At 43.1% G+C, this 14,075-nt stretch overlaps 1 protein-coding gene across 5 annotated transcripts in view; it reads left to right on the top strand.

The window, feature by feature from the left end:
• The window catches only part of si:ch211-191a24.3 (tensin-3), a 39,909-nt gene extending 26,446 nt beyond the window's left edge, over window positions 1-13,463 (top strand). For 4 of the 5 annotated variants that reach the window (XM_010872447.3, XM_010872445.3, XM_010872446.3 and 1 more), the window contains 11 exons: window positions 4,676-4,835; window positions 5,431-5,924; window positions 7,661-7,747; window positions 7,873-8,004; window positions 8,837-8,935; window positions 9,812-9,889; window positions 9,989-10,066; window positions 10,205-10,373; window positions 10,562-10,630; window positions 10,953-10,982; window positions 11,300-13,463. In XM_010872447.3, coding sequence (XP_010870749.2) covers window positions 4,676-4,835; window positions 5,431-5,924; window positions 7,661-7,747; window positions 7,873-8,004; window positions 8,837-8,935; window positions 9,812-9,889; window positions 9,989-10,066; window positions 10,205-10,373; window positions 10,562-10,630; window positions 10,953-10,982; window positions 11,300-11,441 — 1,538 coding nt within the window. In that variant the 3' untranslated portion in view covers window positions 11,442-13,463. Of the gene's footprint in view, window positions 1-4,675; window positions 4,836-5,430; window positions 5,925-7,660; window positions 7,748-7,872; window positions 8,005-8,834; window positions 8,936-9,811; window positions 9,890-9,988; window positions 10,067-10,204; window positions 10,374-10,561; window positions 10,631-10,952; window positions 10,983-11,299 lie in introns of those variants that run through there. The other variant, XM_020049319.2, reaches the window with a different exon arrangement.
• The last annotated feature ends 612 nt before the right edge of the window (window positions 13,464-14,075 follow it).

Here is a 14,075-nt window from a genome sequence, read left to right as displayed (position 1 = left end):
GTAGGTTAAGCTGTCAGGCCAAATCCAGCAGAGAGGGTTGATTTAAATGGATCCGCCTCCCACTGCGTCTTCTGAGCAGGCGAGTAATCTAGACAGCCCTGAGAGGTCCTGTGAGGAAGGAGAAGGTGGTATTGTGCACTATTCAGTTTGATGAATAACTTCCAAGAGAATAATGAGCGCTGTGTGTGTGTGTGCATTCCTTTCAGCGTCTGTGTCTGTATATGTGTACATGATATGTGCAGGAATGTGTGACTGTGGGTGGTGTTCTGCATTGTAATAGAATGTGCTAAAGCAGTAGCTCATCCCACCATGTCGTAACCACAGATCCTCTTCGTAGTGAGTAACCTAAAAGGGAATAAGCATCACCCAAACAGGGACTTGAACCCTCAGATTAAACGTCTGATGCTATATTGACTGAGCTATCCAGGCTTTGAAGAACTGTATTTCCTTTCTGTATTGTTCCTCCCTGCTTTCTCTCACTTCTTCCCTTATTTCTCTCGGGCAGAGATCTGTGGTCACACTGAACAGCTGTCAGACTGGGCCTCTCAGTGTGTTTGTGTGTGTGTGTGTGTGTGTGCGCGCGTCTGTTGGAGTGCAAGAAAAAGCACATTCCTGTGGTCAATAGGGAGTCTGTGAGCCCTCTTTAGAGGAGAGGAGATGGATGCTCAAGCTTTCGTCCCTGCTGTGTAGTGAGTGTGTATTTGAGAGAGGGAATGTTCAGAATTCACTGTTGATCCATGGGTAGTCTTGGGTAGCCAGACCTTGTGCAACCACACAAAGTCTGGTAACAAAGCTGGCTTTTCGCACATTCAGAAGCGGAGAAATAAATGGTTCCAGGGAGTACTCTCTTCAGACAACCGACTCTCACAACAAATGACAAGTACGGGTAGGCAGGTCGGAAACTTCCGGATGGAATCGTGTTCATGCAAACTCAGTTGTTTTCTGAAGCGCTAGCAAACAGGCAGTGACGTCACTTTTCATCAGTGATTTTCCCCCGACTTCTTAACTGTACTCATTGAAAGATTGCAGAAGTAGCAGTCTTGCTTGAGAGCCTAATCCACCTGTGGCTAAATGCCTACTACATGGCAGAAGCGATTATAAACAGCAGAGCTGGAGGCCAACACATGTTTTGCCTACTGCCATCTCCACTGGACTCTGGACTGTAATACCACACCAGCCAGAGCAGAAGTTCAGTGCAAGAAGACAGGCTGCTTTGCGACCTCAGGGCCTGGTCAACTTGCCATTATTTTGTCAACAATTCATTTTATATTGGACCAGAGAATACTTGACGATAAGGTGAGGCCATCTGTCAAAAGCAGGGTTATGGAATGGCTGACCCAAATCTCAGATCTAAATCCTATTGAAATGCTGTGTGGGTCTTGAAGTGGTCCGTGCATGAAAGATAGCTTTTAAATGTATTTGAAGCAGTATTGTATGAATTAGTTGGCAAGAAAATAATTTCAGTCAATGTAAAAGACTGATAGACAATTACAAGAAATGGCTACATGCAGTTTTTTCGGCCAAAGAAAGCAACACCAGGCACTGACGCTAGGGGTGTTTTCATTTTTCTGCTCTATGAAAAAGCATGAATGTTCATTTTTTATTAATAAATGACTGAAAAATATTATCCTACAGTGTCATTTGAAAAACTAGGTGACCTATACATGTCAATAGTGTTGAAAGGAAGATGACACGTACATATGTCCAATTATGTTAAGACACTTCCAGGGGTTGTTCTTAGTTTTTGACATGACTGTAAGAGACAGAACTGGTTTATAAGTAAAGATGGAAGGTAAGTCCCCTGCGCTTCTTAATACAATGTTGTGTGAGTGTGTGTGTGTGCGTGTTCAGTTTAAACAAAACACCCATACACTCTAGAGTGACGTTTTTCACTGGCGGCGCATACGTAGCTATGGTTGTGGTGTTGCTTAGTCACAGTCAGGACCGCTGCTGTGAGAATGTAGCTCTGACGACGTAGACTGATCCATCAGGGAGTGACAAACCCACTCCCGAGAGTGGTCTGTCTGAAGTGGGAGAGACTGGTGTGTGTGGCGTTGGGTGGGTTCGGCGTTCCCAGGGCAGTGTCCATCTGTAATTATAGGGAAGGCATCAGGGATGAGCTCTGAAACCGGAACACCAAGACAGACCGACAGCTAAGACCGCAGTCAATAAGACGGCCGCTTTGACAGGGGATTCCTACGTCTCCCACTGCTCAAGGGAACAGGGATTGGTTTGGAATGTCTCAAGAGTTATCCCACTGTGGGAAAGTATTAGAGGGAATCGCCCTCATGGGGTGTGATGCTTCCTGTTGTTGTCATTGTTTACCACTTTGTTTATAGTCCTACTCCAGTTGTCCATGGGGTTGACAACCCTGCGGTCATGGGTGCCATTCTCATGGGGACGGGAGTCTATTATGAAAATACATGATTACTGTAAGTCCCCCTGGATGACAGTGTCTGCTAATGTCTTCTGCGTAAATGTGTAACTGCTATAGGGACACTCCCTGTTAACAGAGAAGATGATTGGTTGGAACAAGGGGTGTGTATGCGAGATCGCATCCTGGAACTAAGTTGCTGGCCTTTGATTGGCTGAAAATGCAAGCAAACATTGACATCAGCTCCTATTGACCTTTCATCTCTAGAATTCTTGGCCTGTGTCTGATGCTATTTAACCTCAGAGGGGTCAGTACAGGTTCAACACACAGGGCTAGGGTTTGAACGTGTTGGTCGTCTAACGGTAAAGCACATATTAACCTCCATTACTCTGCAAGATGTGCTGAATTCACTTCATTTTGCCCCAAAGTTCATGGATCTGGTTGAAGAGCGAGTCAGCAGTAATGTTTCCTTCCCCATGACAGAAAAAGAGAACAAGGGGAAATAGATTGAATATGGATGGAGGGATGTGATCCATATTCTACAGTAGGAATATATGGGGGGGGGGCATTGACTTTGGTGATTTCTCTAGCTATGACCACAAACACACAATCTTCTGCAGCCCAGCTCTCATGATACATTTTACAGAGTGAATTATGACCAATTGCAAGGATACAAAAACATGCAAACTGGACCCCTATGAGAACATTGGGGGAATCTAAGGTGCAATACAGGTTTAGGGTGAAGTTGAGATTGAGGTTAGGATTAGGTGTAAGGTTCAGTTTAGGACGCATGGAAATACAAATGAGTGTTTCTGTGTGTTTTCTATAGTTACGTAAGTTAGTACTGAAGTTTTCAGGAGGAGGGGTTTATTTCAGCCTTTGGTCAATGGAGGCAGAGAGAGAGAGAGAGAGAGAGAGAGAGGGAGAGAGGGATGAGAGAGACAGAAGAAGAGGAGGGGGGAGGGGGCTGTAGAGGACACAAGTAGGTCTTTATGATGGCTGAATGTTTTCTCCATTACTCACTGCTTCTCTGGCCTAAAAGGGCCTGGTGAGGGATGTTTGGGCAACTACATCAATTGTTCAGACTTGCAAAGTAGTCTCCCTTCCTCTCTTCTCTCTCTCTATCTTCTTCTCTAATTTCCTCCCATCTCTTCCTCTCCATTTCCTGTTTCTCTCTCTCTCTCTCTCTCTCTCCCTCTCTTTCTCTCTCTACATGTGTTTTATTACCTGACCATATATGTAACATCTCAAATGCAGAAAAAATGGCTCCAGTGGTGAGCTTACATATATAGCCTGGTTCGAACACACACAAATCGGTTCCTAAGGACAACGCAGGAGGAAATGATAGAATAAAACCAATCAAAAGGAGATTTAAATTTGGGCGGTGGTGAACTGATCGGGCTAGCAGGACGAATGGCTTCAATGTCTTCCTGCTGGCCTACAAAGAGAACCAGGCAACCTACTCTGTAGCCTTGAAAGCAGCGTGATCAGCCTTCTACTCTGTCAATGCTGACAGTGACAAAGGTAACCCAAGAACCCTGTTCTCTACCATCAGCCGTCTTTTAACCCTTCCACACTCATGGTCCCCTGGAGTCTGAGCAGTGCATTCGCTAAGATGAACTGTACCCCATCACCCGAGCACTCAGCAACTTTACAATGGCCACATTCTGCATTCAGTGAGCTCTGAAAAGCCCACCCCTTTTCCCCTGTGACCTTACTTTTGTTATCACCAGACAGATTCACAGATCTAACTTCCTTTTATCGAAACGTGGTTTAAACAAGGTTCAGTAACAACTGTCATCTAATCTTTCTTCTAAACCTTACACAGCCTGCTGATTGGCTGATGGCCACCGATTCTACAGTCCTCCTTGTCGATGTTGGTGACAACATACTGGACCACAACATCCTTCTGTGGTGTCTTTGAGAGCAGGCCGCTATCTCTGGAACAGTTCTGACTTAGTTCTCCTAGTTCTACCTGTCCAATAGAAAAGCAATACATCGCTTACTGTGACCGCTTACTTTGTGCCAAAATCGCAGATATTTTGACATTAACGTCCACTGCTTCACTGATCATACCCATGTATACATGAAGGATTAAGTGTACATGCCTCTGCCTGTGCAAAATGAAATGGGAATTTCAGCTGAGGAATGAAATGGGAATGGATGAAATGTCTTGCAGGTGAACAGTAAAAATGAACAGCATGCAAGCTATGAAATGACTTTCTAATTATAAGTGCTATACAAACAACATTGGTTGCAGTTATTATTATTAATGGTATGCTCTTTCCATGTTTCTAACAGACTCTAGAAGTTTCCTGGGCAGTAGTATGACCCACACGCCAGCCTCATCGGACGGGGAGCTTTTCCACCCTGATGTGTCTGGCACTTCTGCTTCCTGTCAGATCATTTTTGGATCCATGCCATCTGTATCATCAGGGAGTCCCTTCCCACCCACTGACTGGTAACCACAATCAATCACACTGTTGTCTGTGTGTGTGTGTGTTTGTGTGCGTGACTTTGAGTGTATGTGCGTTTGTTGAGTGTATGTGCGTTTGTCAGTGTATATGTGTAGAGACTTCTGTTACAGATATTGAGGAATTTGGAACCAGAACTACACTGCAGTGTATTTTGAACAAGATATTTTAAAGGACTGTATTTTGTATTTTCAAAAAGTTTTCTACATATACTTGTAGTCTTGCCGGTAAGTTATATCATTAGAATAACAACAACTGGAATGGAGTGTGAGTGTTCTTGTATACTAATTTAGGTCCTTCAGTTTCCTAAACAACTTGAGTAAGTGAAATCTTAGGTAGATAAGCAACCACAGATCACAATCTGTTACTGGTTCTGAGAATATTGAATGTTGAAATACAAGGTACTTGCCTTTTAACAAGATATACTGATACTTGAAAAAACTTTACTTTGTATTTTTTTTTATATATATATATATACACTTTAGACTTTGGTTATTTTCAAATTGTATTTTGTAATGGTTGCCTCTGTATGTATGTAGGAGGTGCTGTAACTACATCCCAATCCCTCCCTCTTCTCCTCAGCCAAACTCCACCTCCGGTATGGTCGGACAGGACTCCCACATCTGTGTCCTCCCCGTTCCACCTCCGCTCTTTCCCCTCCCAGTCTCCTCTCAGCCTCCCCAATGCCCACAGCTCCCCACAGTGGCCTTCGAGGAGCCCGGAGGTTCCTGGGGGTCAGAGCCAGGGTGAGAGGAGCGAGGGGGACCAAAGACAGGAGAACTCTCTGCTGCTGGGAAACTGGGGTCTGGAGCGCAGCCTGTTGGAAGCAATGGAAGGGCTGGATTTGGGACTGGACCTGGGGCTTGCAGAGGACCGACTGGGGGGACTGCCACCTCTGCTGCCTGAGAAAAGGGTCCTGGGGCTGGGGCAGGCTGGGTCCCGTTCCCCCTCTCTTAGTGGGTTCTCCAGTCCCCTTAGTGGAAGTTGTCTCAGCATCCCTTTCCCCTCCGCCAGCACCCCTGACCCACTCAGGGGACCCAGCACTGCCGGTGGTGGAGCCCCCTTGCTTGGATCAGGTAAACACCAACACAGGCCACATAGAAATATAATACATAGAACTGGCTCCAAACCTTTTACCCTGCTGGTGTACAGTGTGGTAAAGAGGTTAATGGAACTCAACACAAACAATGGAAATGTCATGATAACGTGTGGGGGAAAGATGCCGTGGGTTAAAGCTTGTGAATCTCCTCCTTGACCTCCAGCAAAATTTGTTATTTCATATTTTCTCTGGGTTAAAACAGAAGTATGATGCTTGTATGGATATCAATTCCAATATATGTTCATGTTATTGTGTACAATCCACTGCATTACAGCAAAAAACTACTTTTACTACACCTATCAATTTATTTTTGCTGATTATGCTACCAACATATAGGAATAGCGTGTTGCCATTAGCAGTCAATTTTTAACTTGAAAAGGACAATTTCTAAATCTTAAGCCCCAAAAACAAAGAAACACATACTATATCAAACTTGAATTGTGTGCTTGTTACAATCAAACAAGTTGTAAAGGATTTCTATAAATATTAACTTGTTTGATGAAAGTTCTTCACTGTGCACCAATGACGTGTCCCAACGATCTGTGTTCCATTGACCTCTTTACCCTATCTACGTGACCAAACCCACGGCTACACACAATGGTTACTGTGAATGTCATTTCCATGGTAATGTATAATGTTTTATCTAACTGTTGTGAATATATCAATGGGATGTATTTGTTGTGATGTCAGTTGAGTTTATCCAAGGAATCACAGATTGATGGATACACTTACTGCTTTACTTGTTGGCTGCTTTCTTGATTAAACAATATATTTAGGGAAAGAAATAATAATGTGTGACCACCTCCATTTTGGGACTCCATTTTAGCATTGAAAACATGACCAGTAGTCATAATATAGTTATAGTATATAGTTATAAGCTGTTCACGGATGTATTTACAAATTAATTGAATGACAGTAGTTTGCTGACATTCACTACTGGTATGTAAATTTTTGTGCTGTTACCTTTCATATCCAGTCATTCGAGTTGCGGAAGCTGATCCCATGTTAAATAATGGCACAAAGAGTTTTTGTTGGTCATAGGCTGCTTTGCTTCTGTTGGTTCACTCGCAATGGCCGCTTGTCAAACCATTATACCATCACTGACTTGAATGGCGATGCTCATTCTATTCATTCTCATTTCCAGGTGCACACACACACACTCACAGAAACACGCACACTCACACAAACAGGACAAAGCACATCAAAACATCTCCTAACAGTTAACTGCTAATTAAAAAGCTGTGCTATAAATAGCAAAGGAATTATGTAATCTTTCCGTACATATCCCTTAATATCATATGCACACCACTTTGCATATTGTACATAAATGTATGTTGACGTAGTCAGATTTTGTCTATAATGTCCCTGTATGTTATGTATCACTAGCAGCTCCTATAAAACTAGTAACATTCTTGGTATATGTGAATGTAGTTGGCAAATAGAGATTATTCTGATTCTAACACTCCCTCTGCTGGTCAGGAGGGGTTTTTACACACCCAGATTGTCCCATGTTTTTATAACAATGTACAGACAAAATAAGTTGACTGACACCCATGTCAAGACCAGGGCATGCCTTATTTCAGAGTTAATTACACTCTAACACACATCAGTAACGGTACCTAAATAATATATACTGTACATACCACTACTGTACTGTCTTAATACAGATGAGTCAGACTCAGCAGTTGCTTTTGTGTGCTTGTTTAATTACAGATACATTTGCCAGTAAGCAGGACACTGTGAAGTTTGTACAGGACACGTCCAAGTTTTGGTACAAACCCGACATCTCCAGAGATCAAGGTGAAAATAATCTCAGGATATTTGACTGGTGCCGCAAAAACTGTGTGAACGTGTATGTGGCGTATGTTGGCATGGATCTTTGTGCCTTCCAGCATGTCGGTGTTGACCCATGTTGTTCTCTGTAGCCATCGTTGTGCTGAAGGACAGAGAACCTGGATCCTTCATCGTCAGGGACAGTCACTCGTTCCGTGGAGCCTATGGATTGGCTATGAAGGTGTCCAGCCCCCCTCCTTCTGTCTTGACACAGAGCAAAAAAGGTTGGTGTGATAGGCTGCGTTGTCCCGCGTCCCAAAGGCACCCATTCCCTTTTAAGTGCCCTTCCTTTGACCAGGAGTAGCATTTGAGACGCAGGGTCTGAGAGACCCATCAATTCCAATATAGTCTCATGGCAGCACCCCTAGTTTAGAGAAAAAGAGCAGGTCGTAACCCTTGGCTACCTATTTGCACTTATTGCACGGAAGAAAATCTATCTGGCTACTTTAAATACTTAAACCTATTTATACATGTGATACATACATTGCATTTTCCAGAAAATGTCCAGAAACAACTTGTCCAGTTTTCTTCCAGATATCTCGACCCAACATGTTTTTTTTTTCTGAACTTCACACATACTCTCCCTGCCCCACACGCACTCTCACACACCCCACTCTCTCTAGTATGGAAGAGTTGGACACTTTAGTTGTAGTTCTACCTCCAGCTGGCCGGTAAAACACAGTTGCTGTCCAAACAATGGATTGGAACTGTGGATCGCACCTCGATACAACACCACTAATCACACTGGCTTTTTGATGGCTGTCTGGAATGTCACAGTGACATCTAGACGGTTTCCATACAATTCATATCCTTCTAAAAAATATATTTGCTGTGATGCTGTTATTGCCATTGGCCCTTTAGGACAATAGAGTAATCTGAATCCATTTCTTCCTCTATTTAAATCTCAGCTGTGCAACAAATTTCATCTATGTAGTCACCATTGTCTCTAAATAGGGCTACCTGCTGCTAAATCTAAACCTAGCATACTTACCTCACTTCTGTGTGGGGAACTACCATATTCTCACGCTTCTCTGATGTCCCTTCCTATCTCCACAGTGAGTGGTGACCTATCCAATGAGCTGGTGAGGCACTTCCTGATTGAATGCACGCAGAAAGGGGTGCGGCTTAAGGGCTGCCCCAACGAACCCTACTTTGGTGAGGAAATGTCTTTGTTGCATGTATGCCCTCATTTACTATACATTAAGAGTGAATAGGTAAATGTGGGCAGAAGAAACAACAAAGACAACAAAGACTCTGTTTCTCTCTGTTTACCTCTAGTATACATAGAGTAGTATCTACAAATTCTGCACAGTACTGTTAGAAAAATATATCTCTAAGTGAGTGTTCCCTTTCCCTTGGTCTCTTAGGACAACACCAAACTGTCAACACTCAAACACCTTAATTCAGTAATGTTTTACAATCACACACTGAACAGGGCCAAGTTCCTTTCTGATTATCCCTGCTCTCTAATAACAAGCGGCAGCTTTCGGCTGAGCAGCTGGAAAACGTCTGACAAGTTGATGGGCTGGTTCCATGAAAATAATTCAGACGAAGGACCAAAGTAGAGGAATTACCAAAATACTTCAGTACAACACCATAATGCTTGTGGTTCTGTCTTCAGCCAAGCGGGAGGAAACTCCACATGTTGTTTATGCAGCTTTCTTGGAATTTGCCCAAAGTCCCTGGTAGCTTAATGGTCAAGTCACTAGTCTGCTTCGCCTGAGGTGGCTGTAAACAGTGTTTCAGCGTGGCTGGTTCCTGGTGAGGATCTCCATGGGAGACGCAGGAAGGGCAGGTGTTGCCAGGCGGGGGCAGAGGTCATCTTGGCCGGGGTCTCCGGCTGTAGCACCCGGGCATTTTTCAGACCATGGCTGAGGCTTGTGCTTCAGAGGGCAATATCTTACACCTTAGACATTTAGTCACGCATATCATGACCCCCGGGGTACGTCTGGCTGGGATGATGTACACCCCCCCTCCCCCCTGAGGGAACTGAAGGTATAGATCTAATTTAGGTTTTCCTGTTCCTAACAGGAAGTCTGACTGCATTGGTCTGTCAACATGCCATCACACCCTTGGCCCTGCCCTGCAAACTCATCATCCCAGGCAGAGGTAAGAATATGTAGCAATCTCAGTGTTTTCCTCCTGCTTTCATAAAGACATGTTTATTTCAGTTCCCTCGTAACGCCCTGTTCGTTCACACGCGGTCAGACCCTCTGGAAGAGACTAGCGAGTCGTCAACACAGACAGCCACCAACTCTGCGGCAGACCTTCTGAAACAAGGAGCAGGTACTTCATCATCTCTGTTGTATGCATCGGTCTCATTGTGTAACACACGTTTCCTTGTTCGGTCCCCGGGCTCAGTAAAGCTGGAGACTACATCTGGGAACCAGGTTATCTGTGTGTAACGTGCGTGTCCCTCCCCAGCCTGTAACGTGTGGTTCCTGGGCTCCGTAGAGCTGGAGTCCCTAACGGGGTACCAGGCGGTGCAGAAGGCAGCCAGTCAGATGCTGGCCATGGATCCTCCTCCCACCTCCACTGTAGTCCACTTCAAAGTCTCCACCCAGGGCATCACCCTGACTGACAACCAGAGGAAGTGAGTCGTGCACGCGCATCTTGTGGCCACACACACTCACACGTGTGCATTCTTTGGACACAAACACACACACTCACACAAATGCACAAACTGGAAAGAACCTCCACCAATGTAATCAACCTGTCCGTCCGTCTCTACCTCTGTCTGTCCTTCTCTGTCTGTCTTTGTCTGTGGGTGTTTGTCTGTAGGCTGTTCTTCAGGAGACACTACAATGTCAACACTGTCATATTCTGTGCCCTTGACCCACAGGACCGCAAGTAAGTATCGTACACCACTGTGTGTTTGTGTGTGGGCATGTGTGTTTGTGTGTGGGTATGTGTGTTTGCGTGTGTTTGTGTATGTGTATGTGTGTGTGTGTGTGTGTTTGTGAGTGTGTATGTGTGTTTGTGTGTGGGTATGTGTGTGTGTGTGTGTGTGTGTGTGAGTGTGTATGTGTGTTTGTGTGTGGGTATGTGTTAGGGCTAGGGAGAATAGATTTCTGGGTCTTGGTTAGGTCTCAGGTTCCCAAAATATAAAGACAAACGTGTGTGTGTTTCAGAAAATCGTGAATGATAATTAACAGTATGATCTCCTCACCAGGTGGACAAAAGATGGCTGCACCTCTGCTAAGTATGTCATTCTACCTATCTATCTATCTATCTATCTATCTATCTATCTATCTATCTATCTATCTATCTATCTATCTATCTATCTATCTATCTATCTCTCTGTCTGTCTACCATTACATATCAAACTCCCTTTATCTCTTTTCTATGGATTTACATTGTTTAGTATGCACCGTATCCAGCCAAATGGAAAGGTAGTCAGTTATTGGTTCCTCCTCGGTTTTATCCAATTAATTTTAGTTTGGTTCTTATATGACCCAGCCTGGATAATTCCTGTTTGGTTGTCTTACTGGAATTGTTTGGTGGTTCTCCTGCTGTCAGGATCTTTGGTTTTGTGGCGAGGAAGTCGATGAGTGGGGCAGAGAACGTATGTCACGTTTTTGCAGAGCACGACCCCGAGCAACCCGCCAGCGCAATCGTCAACTTCGTCTCCAAGGTGATGATCGGCTCAACAAAGAAATAAAACATGGACACACACACACATGCACACAATCTATGTATGTCCTGCTGGTACATACTGCACTTATATAAATGCAGCTGCAGAGAAGACTATTGCGTTGCATTGTGGGTTATAACCAGCAGAGGGTAGCAACAGCTTCACCTGGCACACCCTGGGGGTTTAGGGTGACCTTGCCTCTGGAAACTGACCCTGGCTGAGTTTTGTATTCTCCCCACAAGTAGTTAAATCTACGATTGGGACAGGGGAAATCTGATCCTGTTTCCAGGATAAACTTCACCTGGAAGCACATTGAGGACTTAACCTTCTCAAGAAAACCAACACTTGTGAAAAAGTATGTTCTGTTCAGAGGAGGCTGATGGGAAGTGATATGTTTGTTGGCTGCTGCACAGGAAGTGATAAAACACACATGGTTTGATGCTATTTCTCTGCCCACCAGCCACTACGGATGTTTATGACATTATTGTGAAGAGAATCTTTCCTTTATAATGTACAGGTTTTGAAGGAACTTCATTTGTTTAACTTTATCTATGTGATATTCTGTTAACTCCACATTATTATCCCTTTTCCAGAAATACAATACAGCTACAGTAATGTGTCCTTAGAAGCAACTGACAGTTAAAAAATTGGTCCATGAAAAGTGACTGTACACTTCCACACAAGGAAATTCTGCTCCAGCATAGAATGTTTAGCCTGACATCGATAAAATATGTGGATTCATGTGATACTTTTTATTCTGTTTAGTTACGTTAGGTTGACAAGAAGCATTTTATTTCTACTATATATCATGGTATGAATGAAAATGAATAAAACATTTTAACAGAACTGTCAGCACCCAAGATGCAGAAAGACAGGCTGCGCTAATGCAGTTGGAGACAATTTGATTGACAGTTGTGGTCGTCCAGCGATGGACGTAAGTCCCAATTCAGGCGCGGCATTTCTCTCTTTACAGACTAAGGAAATGTCGGTACACTGGCGGTTCAGAACCACATCCAGAGAAGATTTCCTACCTGCACTTAAAAAGCGCTAGTGTTGCCTTACAGATGTACAACTGTCATAACCGAAGCGCTTCGGAGGCACCACAGTCTATATGTCTGAAAAGAGTATTAGTCTCTTTATCTGCTTTCCACAGCCACAGGCTCTCAACAAAGAAATGGGTTACTTTAGTCATACCTGGGTTGGTTGAGAAACACTTTTTAGAACTTAGTTCAGCCCAATCAGGGAGATGTGTCATAGCTTAAGATCAGAGCTGGAGCAGTAATCACTAAACAATTCAGGCACCAACGATAATCAATAGAAAGCAGCTTGTGGCTCTCATTATATGTGACCACAGAACATAGACAATGCTGTTTTTTTTTTTTTTTTACAAATATTCCTAACTAAACGATGAATGGAGTACATTTTTCCTGGTAAACTGTTCCTGGTAATATGATGACAGGGGTCAATTTAGATATTCTTGGTAATAAGATGAATGGGTTCCAATTAGTCAATCCCCAGCTCATTATGTTCTGTGCTTGGCTGAGGTTTAGTATATTGTATCTTCCCTTCAAGACAAAAGCCAATATCCAGGTGTCCCGGAATTCAGATGAAATATTAATTACTGATCATGTATTTGAATAAGTGTTTCTTTAAATACAGTATTTGATAACGTAATTGTCTCTATATTTTGAAAGAAGAATAACCACAGAGAAAACAAGCTACACTGAAATATGGCTGTGAGGGGTATTTTGATGACATCTTGCTCTCAGAAGTGGTGTGGTGTAACCATGATGACTGTTTGAGGAAGAATGTATCCCAAATAGCATTCTATTCCCAATAGTACAATGAAGTATTGTACTTCTGGTCAAAAGTAGTGCACTATGGGAAACTTGGTTTATTTTGGTGCGTCCCTGATGTCTTTTACTTGTTGTTGGAGAGTTGTTGGGATTGCTAGAGAACGTTGTTGTAAGAATGTGTAAATTAATATTGTATAGTTCTAGCTGAAGTATCCTCACATTTTTTTGAAAATAAAAAAACAATAACCTTAAATACATTGTGCGTTAGATTATGGTCACTATGGCAGCGTTGAAAGAGACAGCTCAATTCATTCATGTCTTCTTACCAATCACATCATATCCTATTCCCTCAGATATTTTCAAAGCTGATTTGATTGGTCCAAAGTAAGTGTAAACGGAGCAATAGTCCAGATCACTGGGATTTATCTAAATGCTTTTTATCTGTTCACATGTCTCAAAATGAACATTTGATCAACAAAAACAGACCAGATTGATTTTGAAAACATGCAAATGTATTTATACTTTTCTAAGTGCTTGTACCAACATTATATTTTTATTTGAATATTACTGCCAGTAGATGGCGATGAACAATCACAAAATGATGGAATAAATGATGTCTTTGGTTTGTGTGTTTCCAGGTCTAACAATACAAATCAGTCCCCACACAGATAGTAAAACCTGACAAATCAGTCCCCACATAGATAGTAAAACCTGACAAATCAGTCCCCACACAGATAGTAAAACCTGACAAATCAGTCCCCACACAGATAGTAAAACCTGACAAATCAGTCCCCACATAGATAGTAAAACCTGACAAATCAGTCCCCACACAGATAGTAAAACCTGACAAATCAGTCCCCACATA

Source organism: Esox lucius, chromosome 8 (genome assembly GCF_011004845.1).
Source record: "Esox lucius isolate fEsoLuc1 chromosome 8, fEsoLuc1.pri, whole genome shotgun sequence".
NCBI lineage: Eukaryota > Metazoa > Chordata > Actinopteri > Esociformes > Esocidae > Esox > Esox lucius.
The sequence above is the reverse complement of the archived record's forward strand: the minus strand, read 5'-3'. Positions and strand labels throughout refer to the sequence as shown.